At 27.9% G+C, this 14,707-nt stretch overlaps 1 protein-coding gene across 2 annotated transcripts; it reads right to left on the bottom strand.

Moving 5' to 3' along the window:
* Positions 1–11,338: 11,338 nt before the first annotated feature.
* Positions 11,339–14,678, bottom strand: LOC123924298 (cell number regulator 2-like). 2 transcript variants are annotated; one of them, XM_045977139.1, is made up of 4 exons: positions 14,207–14,678; positions 14,035–14,106; positions 11,976–12,188; positions 11,339–11,584 (listed from the first exon to the last, which is right to left on the bottom strand). In XM_045977139.1, exons 1-4 carry the CDS (start codon positions 14,436–14,438, stop codon positions 11,505–11,507), a joined length of 597 nt encoding a protein of 198 aa, XP_045833095.1. In that variant the 5' UTR covers positions 14,439–14,678; the 3' UTR covers positions 11,339–11,504. The 2 variants fall into 2 exon arrangements, with proteins under 2 accessions (XP_045833095.1, XP_045833096.1); XM_045977140.1 differs by having other exon boundaries at positions 14,326–14,677.
* Positions 14,679–14,707: the final 29 nt, after the last annotated feature.

Below are 14,707 nucleotides of genomic sequence, written 5' to 3'. Positions count from 1 at the left end.
CTCCTCTTCAGATTGTTCCACCTCCTCCAAATCCACCACCACCTGTTGAGCCATTCCCACAACCTGAAAACTCCACATCCTCTGATGATTCCAGCCCCACCATTCCTGAATAAACTTCTGCTGCAACCCTCTTTTTTCTACCCTTTTCAATGATGACAAAGGGGGAGAATGATTTGAGAAAATGAGGGGGAGATTGAACTTGTCTTTTTGAATGCTTAATCATGTTTTAATTTACCTGTTTAGAGGATTAGATATTTTGGGAAGTTCCTTTTGCTGCTATAAGAACTTCTCCTACTATGTTTTTATTTTCTAAACTAGGATTTATGTTTTATCTTTTGCTTGAATCATTATGTGTTAATCATGAACTAGAAATCATGTTGGATTCTCACTTTGTGAGCTTGATGATTAATGAAATCTGTTTTGATTCATATTATGTGTTTTTGCTCAATTCTTTATGCTTAAGCAATTATGAAAATTGGATGCTTGAATTGAGGGGGAGCTTGAAAATTAAAACACTAAACAATTTATTTATGTTTACTAAATTGATTATATCAGAATCCCATTTTTAAAACATAATTCAAGAAGTTTGTCATCATCAAAAAGGGGGAGATTGTTGAGGCAAAATGCAAAATCCCAAATTTGATGTTTTAAAGATAACAAACATCTTAATTATATTTTAAATGTAATTCTGATCTCATTGTTATCTAACAAGTGCTCTTGAGTGTTTTAATTAGTCAGGAACAATTAAGCTTCTAATCTCAATGATATTCATTATGTTTTGGCAAAAAGAGAAGCTTCAGGATCAGTCTGAGAATGATCTCTGGTTTAATTGCAACATTCTCCTCATGAACAAGAATAAATGCAAAAGCACTTATTTCATTAAGTCAACCATATACAAGACAAAGAAGCACTTTATCTTGGTTTTAACTCACAAGATCACAACAGTTCATGAACATTTAAGGCAAGGAATAAGTTGGAAAGAAAGTGACTTTCCTCTTTGGACAAAGTTAATGATCAAGCATGTGCAACATGAAAATTTCTCAAGGCATCATCTAATCAGGTGTATCAAGAATATTTGGACAAGAATTACATAGACCAATAAGGATGAGACAACACACACTCAACTCATAGTTGTCATGTACCTTCAATGTCAATATTTAATGAACATTCTCCAAGAAATTGATTCTTAATCAAGAAAAGGAAGTACATGGAAAGGACAAGTGAATAGTTATGCAAGGACATCACAGCTGCATTCCCTTCACACTACAGCTGGCCACAGTTCTGCATCATTCTCCATTTGAAGATCAAGTGCAAAAATCGCCCAGATTGGAGAACGATCTCAGAATGATGCTGAGAATGACTGTCCTTTGCTTTTGAAGTTGCAAGCTCATCTACAGCTGGCCAAAACGTGCCTAAATGGTCTATAACGGATATACTTGGTGAGGAAGCAATGAACAACTATCTACAGCCCATTGCAAGCTGTCATTTTGGCCCTTTAAAGTGAAAATATGAAGAACAGCAGGGAGAACGTTCTGAGAAAGATCAGTTTGAGCTTATCCACTCAACAACTCAGCATGAGCTGTCTATTTTGAATCAACTAGCCGTTGGAGAACTTCCTTTGGGACCAAGGAACTGAAGACTCAAGGTTCATCTATAAAAGGAAGGCTTTGGCAACATTGAAGAGCAAGAGTTTAAGCTACAACAATCAATCTACTTGTCTTTGTGATACAAGTTTTTCAAGCTCTTCTTTAAAGATCTCTTTCACTCCATATATTGTAATATCATACTAGGATCAGTATCCATTTTGAGTGAACAAAGAGAGATTTTATTGTAACTAGCTTTTCAACTTAGTTTGAGTGAGAAAGCTTTAAAGATCCAAACCATTATCAATATTGTAAAGATTGGCTCAAGTCAATACGTAACTATTGATTGAGTGACACCTCATAAAGTCTAGGAAAGACTTAGGTAGATCAAGCAAGTGAAGCTTGGAAGATTGTGATCTTGGATTAGATCAAAGAAGAAGTGTATCTTGAGATCGGTAGAATCTCTTAGTGGACAATCTCACAGGAGCGTGGGGACTGGAGTAGCCCATACTATTAAGGGGTGAACCAGGATAAAATTATTGTGTCTCTTCTCTCCCTTAAACTCATATTAATTTTGTGCAAACACTAACACACACAAATCACTTATTGTTTTTGTTTGCAGCTCAGAGATCGTTCTAAGATCATTCTCCTAACTTATATTATTTATTCTGAGAACATTCTAACGTATGTTTTGATATCTAATTTTTAAAAGGACAATTTTTAAAGATTCACAATTCAAACCCCCCTTTCTTGTGAAAAACTTTGCTACTTCAGTGCTGATTGATATTAATTAATTGATTCACTCATCAATACATTTTTTTTACTGCAATTAAAATCATATATGGCAAGAATTCAAAGAATTCTAATTCTAATAAATGTTTACTAGCTCATTTTTTTCAGCAAATAAAATAATGAAATTGAAATATATTAATATATTTGGGCGTAAATTAGCCACACGTTTTGTTTAATTAAAATCGAAATATCAATCTATATAATTATAGCAAATTCGAATTAAAAGTATGAATAAAAGAATATCCTCTAAAAATAATTTTGTATTAATCTTTGGCATAAAATAAAAAACTAATTAAAAGAAGTATTTATCTAAATGATTTTTTTTATATTTTAAGGAAAAATATTTTAATTTTTATATTTTAAATAAAAGGTTTTTAATAATTTTTATTTTTTAAAAACTATAGGTACATTAAAACGAAATAAATTTTTTTAAAATGAAATATTTTTTATAAATAATTATAGCTAAACTAATTTCTTTTTATGAATACATTAAAAAAAATTGACTGTAGTATATTTAAAATAGTTGGAAAATATATGGTAATGCAATATATTTTTGGAAATGTCAAATATTGGATGAACCCCATAAATTAAGGCATTTTAAAAAATTAAGGGATTAGTAAAAGCTTGTGGTGGTAAACAATTTCTCTACCATAAATTCATATTACATTTTTTCATCGATGGTTGAGATGTAGAAAACCCTGCATTTATACTTTTTTTCTTTGCTCGGGGGCTTTATTTTAACACGTTTATACGGGATTTTATACTTTTACTCATATATTCATATATTGACCTATTTTTTTGTATTTTTTATGGGGCCTGGGTTCATTTTTTTGTTGTTGTTATTTATATATAACTTTTTTTTTTTGTTGATTTATATGAAGACTATATATTTATATTCATATATTAAGACGAGAATCTATCTTTATTCTATAATTTATGTGAGACTTTTGTATTTATAATTTATATGGGCATATATTTTTGCACATGTATTATTTTGGGGCTATACTTACATGGCGGTTGAACTCTGAATTATCAGAGAATTCTTCCATGAGAACAAGAGGGTTAATACCAAAAAAATATATTACTATAAGGACTATATTTGTATTCATATATTAACACAAAGACAATTTTTTTTTTAATTTATACGATGTTCTATATTTTTTTATTTTGAGGATATTGATGTGAAAATTAACTAATATAAGATATATTCAGATAACCTTTTTAGGGTATTTTTGTTTCATATTTATTTTCATATGGATATTATGATATTAATTTAACTTTTTTTGTTTGTTTGGGGGACTCTTTTTTTTTTTTTTTTTTAAAGTTTACACACAAGTCTATATTTTTTTTTTGTCTTAGATGAAGTGATAATCCACTGAAATTAAACTCACGTATAATTGTGAGATCCCGGATTCGAACCTGGGTCACGACGTCCAGCGTAACAATTTCGGCATTTTGTCAGTTGAGCTAGGACTTATGGGACCAGCAGTCTATATTTTTATGTATAAGAGAAATGATTTATTTTTTGTAATTTATACGAGGCCTCCTTTTTTTTTTTGTGATTTACACATGAACTATATTTATATATTAATACAGGATCATATTTTATTTAACTTTTGACAAATACGGGATCCTTCTTTCTTTTCTTTTTTTCTTTTTTTAAGTTATAACTTTTCATTTTTCATTCTTTTTATTTGAGAATTATGAAAATTTTAATATTAAAATGTTAGATTTTTGTCTCATTTTACCCGTGCTTGGCACGGGTCCGGATACTAGTATGTAATAAGTCAGACTTATTTGTCTTTCTCTCTCCTCTCCTCATTCCTCACATTTAATGTTGATATACATTCAATAGCTGTCCAATTACTTTGAAAAATAATAGCTGTCCAATTTTTTCCATAAACATTCAATATAGCTGTCCAATTTTTTCCATAAACATTCCCCCGTGCTGTCCAATTTTTTACATCAACATTCAATTTTTTATAATAAAATGGAATATGCCTTATATTCTTTTTTTTAAAACAGTAATATTCTAATATGCCTTATTTCAAAAAGGAATGAAATATGCCTTATATTAAATTGCCTACTTAAAAAGGAAATAATTTATAATGAAATAATTCAAATTAATTAAAATATTCGATTTAAAAATAATAATAAAAATATTTCATTTATTATTATTTCAACTTCAAATATTTTGTTTTTTGACTAACTTCAAATAATTTTAAAAACCAATTTTTATTTATTTATTTATTTTTGTGGATGAAATGATTTAAACAAAATGAAAAAACGTGAAAATAATATTTTATATTTTTTTTAAATGAATCATGGGTTGACCAAAAAAACAAAAGAATCATGGAATTTTCTTTTTTGAAAAAGATGTGATAATATATGAATGTTTTTGATTGTTGATGAATCATGTAATTTATTATTTTGACTAATTGGTCATATTTGTTATTAATGATTTTAATTTCATATTAAAGACAAAATTATTCATATCTCCATTTTTTTCTCTCTCTCTCTCTCTCTCTCTCTCTCTCTCTCTCTCTCTCTCTCTCTCTCTCTCTCTATATATATATATATATATATATATATATATATATATATATATATATATATATATATATATGATCTTTGTGTGAATACTACAACTCACAATTTTTCAAATCTTTTCTTTTGGTTATTTCACTTAGTTATTTTCATTGTTATTTATTTACTTGAATTTTTAATTTATTCTCTCTTTTATCAATCATATTTGTTGTCTTTATAATTTTCTTCAACTTTTTCTTCTTTATTTTATTATTTTGTTGATCATTCTCTCTTCTTCTATTTTTCAGGAATGTGATCATAAAGAAAGATATGAAACACGAAAAACAAAGTTGTTTTCATGGGAGAATGCAAGAATATTGAGAACATTTTGTGGGGCCTCAAATTAACTTCTTAATTTGGATGCTAATAGTGTTTATTCTTTTGCTTGATAGTGTAATAATCATATTAGTTGTCTTCATTGTTAATCATTTGTTGTAATGGGTTGAAGTACATCTTCCTGCATCTTATTTTGATTTTGCCTATAAAAAAAAAACTAAACCACATTTGTTGTCAAATATTAATTAATAAAATTATTTTTGTGTATATCGGTCAATTTCTGGCGTTTTTTTTTCTTTGGTGCCTTAAAAAAAGGTTTCCTCTTTAATATTTGATTGAAAGTTTTCTCTTTACATTCAACTACTCACTCCGTCCCATATTATAACTTATAAGAAAAAAAAATCACTTTTTTATGTCCAAAATTATAAGCAAAAAAAACTAACTTTTATCATTTTCAAGATTTACTTTTATTTATTCTCATAAAATTAAATGCAAATTGCATTTAATTTACTCTCTCTTCTTTCCTCAATAATAAATAACCAATAAAAATTCTTTTTACATCTTCCCATGAAACTTATTTCAAGAAAAACACAAAAAATCATACTTCAAATCATCATATTCCACTTTTCTTAATAAGTGTGATTTTTTTTTTTTGCTTATATTATGGGATGGAGGGAGTATGATAGAAATTTGCATTTATTTTTTTTACAAAAATTTGCATATATAACAAGTTTTTTTTTTTTCTAAAAAAACAAGTTTATTTTTCGGTACCAAAATATTATCACATATAACAAGCTAATTATTACTGATCATCATCATCTACGCGACATTTAATACAATCAATTAATTCAATTGTATTAATCAATTTAGTCCATAAAACTACTAACAAAACACAATTTTAGTGTTGTTTTATAATTTCGAGATCCGAGTCATTTAAACATCTCCACTTCCACTTCAAATCATAAGGAACTTTTTTTAAAAAAAATAAAAAATAAAGAACCTTATTTTATTATTTTAAAACATGCTGTATTTTTAATTTTATAAATAGACCAAATAACAAGTCATGAAAATTGACATACACAAAAAAAAAAAAAACTATACTTATTTATAATGCAACAAAAAAAAATTGTACTACAGGCTATTTTGGCACTACCATATATATCATTATGTTGCACTAGCTTATTTGTACTACAAATATATTTTTAGCATATTTTCTATTAATTTCTATTAATAAGATTATTAAACCAATTAAAGCAAATACGTTTTTAGCATATTTTTAATGCAAATACATTTTTCATTTCTATATTCATAATATCAATTAATTGATTGATATTAATTAATTGATTCACTCATCAATAAAATAGAATGAATTAAAATCATATAAGGCAACAATTCAAAGAATTCTAATTCTAATAAATGTTTACTAGCTCATTTTTTCAGTAAATAAAAAAAATGAATTTGAAATTGAAATATATTTATTTGGGCGTGAATTAGCCACACGTTTTGTTTAATAAAAATGGAAATATCAATCTCTATAATTATAGTAAATTCGAATTCAAAGAATAAAATAAAATCCTCTAAATAATTTTGTATTAATCTTTGACATAAAATAAAAAAACTAATTAAAAGAAGTATTTATCTAAATGATTTTTTATATTGTAAGGAAAAGGTTTTTAATTTTTATATTGTAAATAAAAGCTTTTTAATAATTTTATTTTTAAAAAAACTATAGGTACATTAAATCGAAATATATATTTTTTAAATGAAATATTTTTTATAAATAATTATAGCAACACTAATTTCTTTTTCTGAATACATTAAAAAAAAATTGACCGTAGTAGTATATAATTATTGACCGTAGTATATTTAAAATATTTGGAAAATATGGTAATGCAATATATTTTTGGAAATGTTAAATATAGAATGAACCTCATAAATTAAGGCAATTTCAAAAATTAAGGGATTAGTAAAAGCTTGGGGTGGTAAACGATTTCTCTATCGTAAATTCATATTACTCATTTTAATTTTTAAATCTATTTTATATATAGATCTGTTTGGTAGAATGATGACAGACTCATCTAAGGCATGGGTTTAAGACATTGAAGAATAATTCTTTACATTTTTTAGTTTTGTTTGTCTTTTCAATTTGCTACTTTTACGTTTTGGAGATTTATGTTCAGTTGTTGCAATGTAATGTAATTTGATTTATGATGTAGACATATATAACTTTTTTTTAATTTCAATGTTTGTGTCGAATGCATTATTTATGACAATTTTTTATTACATAAGGTGATTTTATTAATCAAGGCATAAGATATGCTAAAATCGGAACACTCGCACTGTCCAATAAAGTCATATAATAGAAAAGTGGAAGAAGAGGATCTCATCACAGGACATCGTGTTCCTGGAGTTAAACAACAACAACCCCAAGTCTCTTAAAAACTCAAAATTAGAAAAATTATGTCGCGCAATTAAATTAGTGTAGACTATTAATGTGTACGATTAAATAATAAAAAATTATGTCCGCAATTTGTGACTAATTTTTTGGGTCATGTTAATTCTTAGAGTACATGTTAAAGAATCCAAATATCAAAATATTCTCTTCAATTTTGTGCATTTTTTTATATAATAAATTTTTCTGCATTTTATTTATGAAAATTTAAACTTGAATTAACCGCATGAATTTTAATAAAATATTTTTTTATTTAAATCATTATATGTGTTACATTAATTTTAAGGGAACAAGTTAGCATTTTCCTATTTTTTCATAGTTATTTTACTTTAGATATTATGAAATTACTTTAACTTTTTCTGTTTGCTTGGGGGCTTTATTTTAAGATATTTATACGAGATTTTATATTTTTACTCATATATTCATACATTGATCTATTTTTTGTATTTTTTATCGGGTTTGTGTTCATTTTTTTTGTTATTTATATATAACTTTTTTTTTGTTGATTTATATGAAGATTATATATTTATATTCATATATTAAGACGGAAATTTATTTTTATTTTATAATTTACGTGAGACTTTTGTATTTATAATTTACAACCGCATATATTTTTGCACATGTATTACTTTGGGGCTATACTTACCTGATAGTCGAACTGTGAATTATCAGCGAATTCTTCCATGAGAACAAGAGTGTTAATACTACTTAATACCAAAAAAAATATATTAAAATAAATACGTTATTTTTATTCATGTATTAACACAAAGACATATTTTTTTCCAATAATTTATACGATGTTCTATATTTATTTTATTTGGAGGATATTGATGTGGAAATTAAATTAACTAATATAAGATATATTCAAATAATTTTTTTAGGATATTTTTGTTTCATATTTATTTTACTATGGGTATTATGAGATTATTTTAACTTTGTTTTGTTTGTTTGGGGGGTTTTTTTTAAAAAAGTTTACACACGAGTCTATATTTTTATGTATATATTAAGAGACATGATTTATTTTTTTGTAATTTATACGGGGCCTACTCTTTTTTTTTTTTTTGTGATTCACGCGGGAAATATATTAAAATTGTACGTTTAATTTTCGGTAAAATAAAAAATCAGAGGTACAATTTTAATTGAATTGTAAATGATTTTAAAACTATTTTAATTGATTATATTTATATATTAATACGGAATCTTAATTTATTTTATTTTTGACAAATACGGGATCCTACTTTTTTTATGTTATAGTTTTTCATTTTTCATCCTTTTTATTTCAGAATGATGAAAATTTTAATATTAAAATGTTAATTTTTTAGTCTCATTTTACCCGTGCTTGGCACGGGTCCGAATACTAGTAAATGTCAAATATAGAAAAGTACAATCAACAAAAATTGTTGAACGATTTCCATCAATTAATAATTTTTAATGCAGACGAGAGAGAAAGTGCACCCAAATATTAATAATACTGATGCTTTATGGATACAACAGATTCACAACTAAATGACAAACATGTATCTGATTGTTAATGTCATCTTATCAAGAATATTGCTAATAAAAAATTGAAGATTTAATGTCCTAAAAAATTATAATTTCTAAAATCATAAACGGGTATGTTACTTTACAATAGAAATTCAAAAGTTAGGATTAATTAGATAAATAAAATTTAATCAACATAAAGACATGCATATCCAAATTCAAGTTCTACAATATTTACTAGTTTGTAAAAAAAAATAGCATTTATAATTGAAATTTGCATGAATCCCATTCACCCTTTTCTATACAAATATTTATACCCAAAAATTGAAAGGAAAAAAAAAAATGAAAAAAATCCAACTAACATAAAAATGAGAGAACATGAAAAAAACTCACAAATATGAAAGAGAAAAAAAAAAGAACTAGAAAGTTCGGTATGCACCTTCTCTGTTCTCAAGATTGTATAGCTCTCTCGTTAGTATTATGTATATATGAGATGAGATGATATGAGATAATGAACTTTGTGTGTTAATAGTATTCTTTATTTATAAATAATAAATAATATAAGGATTGCAACCTCATAGTACTGCTTGACTACTTTTGGATTGTAACCAGTGAGAAGTCAAGCCCTAATGACGATTATCTAGAGTAGTGACTCTCTTTTTATGTTGTTCAAAAAGAAAGTTACTCTCTTTTTATTTACTTTATTTATATTTTGATTTTTCTTGCGTAATTACTTCTACTTTTTTTCTTCCAATACATCACAATTAGTACCTTTTTCTCTTTTTATGTTGGTCCCAACCCATATTTTTCTTCTAAAAATGGAGGATTTTCGGCGTCCTAAAAGGCGATATATTGTTTCTAACATTCAACCTAAAGATGGAATATCACATTTGAGATTAAAATTCACCTCTTTTGGCATCAAAAGTCGTCACTTTTAGGGCAAACAATATGAATTAGGACCAAAATTGCAAGAAAGGTGAAAATAGAGGGAAAAAAAATTTTGATTTTAAAATAGAGAGACTATTTTTGTGAGTTTGAGGTGAGTGACTCCAACTCTCAAGTAAGTGACACCTCAAGAAAAAAGTGTGTGAATTGGGAGAAATGTGTGTACTTTTGAGGTGAGTGACTCTGGTTGACAGCTTCACTAGACATCAATGATGGAAGAATGAAGTTGTGAAGGATATGGAGATGGAGGCCACCAAATTCTCTCTTAGAGTTTCAAACCTCTCTTAGGCTACCAAATTCATATTGCAAGTCTCATGATAATTGAGTTTTCTCTACCTGTCCTCTAAGAATAGCCCAAAGAATAAAACATATTCCTTTGTTTAGTATTATGATAGTACACTGCAACACACAGGAGGTAACAATTGTGCTGACCTTCTAAATGTCTCTTATCCAGACGCCGGTTGTCTTGCCTTAGATATAGAAACCGATTGATCTTATCTATTTGCCAGCTCACGCCTTGACTGCTCTTTGACTGCCCACATTTCTCGGTTGTATATGGACTCAAGTGTCATGACACTTGTTATCAGATGAAAGAACTGAAACCTTTGCATTTAACCTCTCGTAGGAATGTCATGACACTATCACCAAGCTAAACTCTACATATCAAAATAACGTGAAATCCACCTCACACCTAGTGTGCTTGTCTCAATAATTCTAAAATCTAACTAAAATGACTCAATAAAGGAAATGATCACCATATTAGTAGGTAATAATCCAATTAATAAATGCCTGAAAATATCACATAAAGAGAGTCATCAGGCGTCATATTGAGGGGTTATGTTTAGTCATACAGTGGAAAATATTGATGGACTTAGTGTAGAATGAATCACTTATCTTAAGAGTCTTTGGTCAATCCGGAACAGTTGTCCCCTAATCTTTGTTATGGAATATGGATATAATATTAGTAATGATTTGAATCTCTTCCAAAAGCTTGTCCGAATAAACTACGACCATACGCCTCACCACAATTTGACAAAGATTCAAATCCTTACTAATACTATATCCATATTCCATAACAAAGACTTGGAATATTATCTGTGATAAGTAATTGAACTTAATTTTGTCCTATTAAATAAGTCCAAGGCTTTTTTACCTTTAGACCAAAGAAACTATTTGGATTATAGGCTAATGTAGGTTAATTGGAACTAAAGTAGATCTCTAATTAAGTGCCAAAGCTTGATACATTGTTGATCGTATAATACAAACATCTTCATTAAATTAACAAAAACCACTCAAACCATGCGCAAACAAAATAAATACAAATCAAGAAGTTGAAACAACATGAACAGTCCCCAGGGCTAGTAAAAAGATCTCCCAAAGGGAATTTTTCATCTTGTCATAGCTGGTGAAATAGGTGGTGCCACTGTAACTGATCTTTGCCCTTGTCTTTCCATGTTAGCTTTCCACCCTATATTTCAGTTAATTGTCAAAAACAAATTCGGATCAAACAAAAACAAAAGCTTATGACATTAGACAATTTTATTAAAAAAAATTAGATTTAAATATGTTTTTAGTCCATACAAAATTATGAGTTTTTAAGTTTAATCTAAAATAAATTTATTCGTTTTTAGTCTCTTTTTTTTTTTTTGCATTTTATAGAAACTAATCTGAGGGACTAGAAATATTATTTTTTATAAATAGTTTTTAAAATAGGGACTATTCTTATGAACCGTAATATTATGGAGGATTAAAATTACCATTAAAATTTAATACTATAGACTAAACTTGATAGAAAATGATTTTGTAGGAATTAGAATGTAGGGGTATAGAATTGAAGAAAGAAATGAACAATTTGGTACCTATGCTCATGTCATATCCACGGTTTTTGAGCTCTCTATATTCCTGACAAAGAGCACAAGTTTCACAACAAAAATGAACTAAGCAATCCATACAAGGTGCCTCTGGCAAGTCATATTGTGCCCTTAGTTTGGACCGATAATAACATGAATATAAACATGCAAGTCCTGTCACAGCCAGTAGTGCCCCATAAATTGTTCCATCACAAGTGCAAGCTACATATATAAACCATCATAATTAATAATTAATATTAATTTTAGATCATAGGCTTAAATGCAATTTTGACTCCTAAAATTTTACAATTGTACAATTTTTACCCTCTAAAATTCAATTGCTTGATTTTAACTCTTTAAGTTTTTACGATTGTTCGATTTTGTCCCTCAAGTTTATTCTAGCCTCCGTTGACTTTTTTGCTAAAAATTGCGTATGTGATATTTTAAAATTTTTAAAAATAAAATTAAAAAGATGTTTTAAAATTAAAAATTATAATAATATAAATGATAAATTGTTTTTTTTAAATAACTTATAAAATAATTTTTTTTGTTATATGTAGTTCCTAAAAGAATTTAGTTATAACAAAATAATTATTAAACCTTTTATTAAAAAACAATTTTTAATTATTTCAAAAAAAAACAATTTTTAATACTTTTTTTAAAGCAAATAATAATATTTTATAAACAAATGCTAATTTTAAATTTTTAGTCAAGAATGTCAACGAGAGACTAGCGAATGCAAAAAGAGGTAAACATAGGGAGTCAAAATGAGCAATTAAAATCGAACAAAATTAAAACTTAGGGGGTTAAAGTCAAACAATTTAAATTTGAGGGCTAAAAATAGCACAATTGTAAAACTTGGTGAATGAAAATTGCATTTAATTCTAGATTATATATACATATATATAACTAGGGTGCCCCTAATATGGTCCTCAAATTTAAGGGTCCATTGGTGGTCCTTTCTATTTGACTGCCTATTTCCGGATAATTTTTTTTTGTTTTGTTTTGATTTTTTTGGTTAATTTGGATCAATATCTTTCACTGTTAGATTTTACTAGCTTGTACTCTATTAAGGTATACTTTATACATCCGGTTACTTTTCTTTCTCCGAGTCCTCTCTTTGTCATTGACACATTCTCATCCTCATCCTCCATTGCTTTGGCTAAGCTTACTTACAAGAACATTTTTGAGTTTCTACTAATCCTGCTATAGGTTAATTATTAACTAATACTATGATTCATGAACACTAAAATGGGTACCCTTCCTGCTGCACTATAAGTTAGCAATTTTCGCTGAAAAATATATGATTTTTGAAGAGATGGGTGGTGACCCAAAACGTGAAAACGCCAATAAACCCTTTTTGTGAGGTTGCCTTTGAAGATGGGTGGCTTAAGAGGTTAAGACTGCTAGATCTGGAGTTGTCATGGGAGCTGATAGAGGAATCCATGTGGAGGCTCTATTCCCTCTTTGTGGCCAAGATTTTGAAGAAATTTGGGAAAATTGAAAAACCTAGTCTTTTGATCCTTAAAAAACTGATATTATACTTTTTTCTTCTTTGAGGAAGGAGAAGGAAGAGTGTTTGTGGAAATTGAGGGATGTTTTATTGGTGATGTTTCATAGTGAAGGTTTTGTGAATTAAATTGTTTCATTATTTGATTTTCTCGGGGTTATTAGTTTATGGTGATGAGATGAGTTTGAAATTTTGGTTATCTTGGCCACAAATCAGAGTATATTTTAGTTTGTTTTGTAGAGGCATCAAAATGAACAACAATTGTAATGATATTGGTAGGTCATTCATGTGTTGATCGAAGAGAATGATGAACAATAAGCAATAAAATAGAAAACAAAATTGAGCACAGTTACAATTTGTTAAAACTACTTAATCCTTCCAAATTTGGTCCACCATAGACTATATAGGTAATTATCCAAGTCTTCTGCTGTGGAGAGGGTAACCGGCTATAGAATGTAAAATGCTGAGGATCACCAGTGGACCCTTAAATTTGAGGACCATATTAGGGGCACCCATATAACTAATTTGTTTAAGTTTAAATATTATATGAAAGCTTACTTGAATTGCCTTTATCTACTCTCTCTGCTATCAATCCAAAAGTAATACAAGGGCAGAAGCAAGTGACCAAACCTTGTTAATTAGAAAGAAAAAATAAAAATAATTAACCATAATATATATGTTTTAAAGAAAGATGAATAATGAATATAGGTACTACACGACTCTTTCTTACAGATTCCAGGATCATCAAGACAACGGCAAAGACCAGTTGACCATTGATGTGTCCTTGGGATGACCCTAGAATTGGTGCTGGTCATATATAGAGGAGGAGGAGGAGGAGGAGGAGCATACTGATACTGTTGTGGCATGCCATAACTTGGTATTTGTTGGACATGGCCTTGAGGGGTATGCCTATTTTGACTATGAACTGCATATCCATCTGTTACATTTACTGGAGGATACATATATAATTTTTCGATCTGGTGGAATTACACGAACAATAGTAGAAAACTTTCGCAAGTAGAAAAAAGTACAAGACCTCTTTCTAAATTCAAGGAGTACGAACAATTACATCCTCTCATGAAAATAAAAGAATACTAACATTAGATGAAATCTCACAAGAGAAACTATTTTTACCTTTTTCTATATTTTTTCTAGAAGTTCTACTTGTAGTTGTGTTACTATGATGATTTGGGATAATTAAAATGTTACAAAGAGGTGGGTATTTATAGGA

This window comes from Trifolium pratense, linkage group LG4 (genome assembly GCF_020283565.1).
Source record: "Trifolium pratense cultivar HEN17-A07 linkage group LG4, ARS_RC_1.1, whole genome shotgun sequence".
Taxonomy (NCBI): Eukaryota; Viridiplantae; Streptophyta; class Magnoliopsida; order Fabales; family Fabaceae; genus Trifolium; species Trifolium pratense.
Note: the sequence above shows the minus strand (reverse complement) of the source record. Positions and strands in the feature narration are given on the sequence as shown.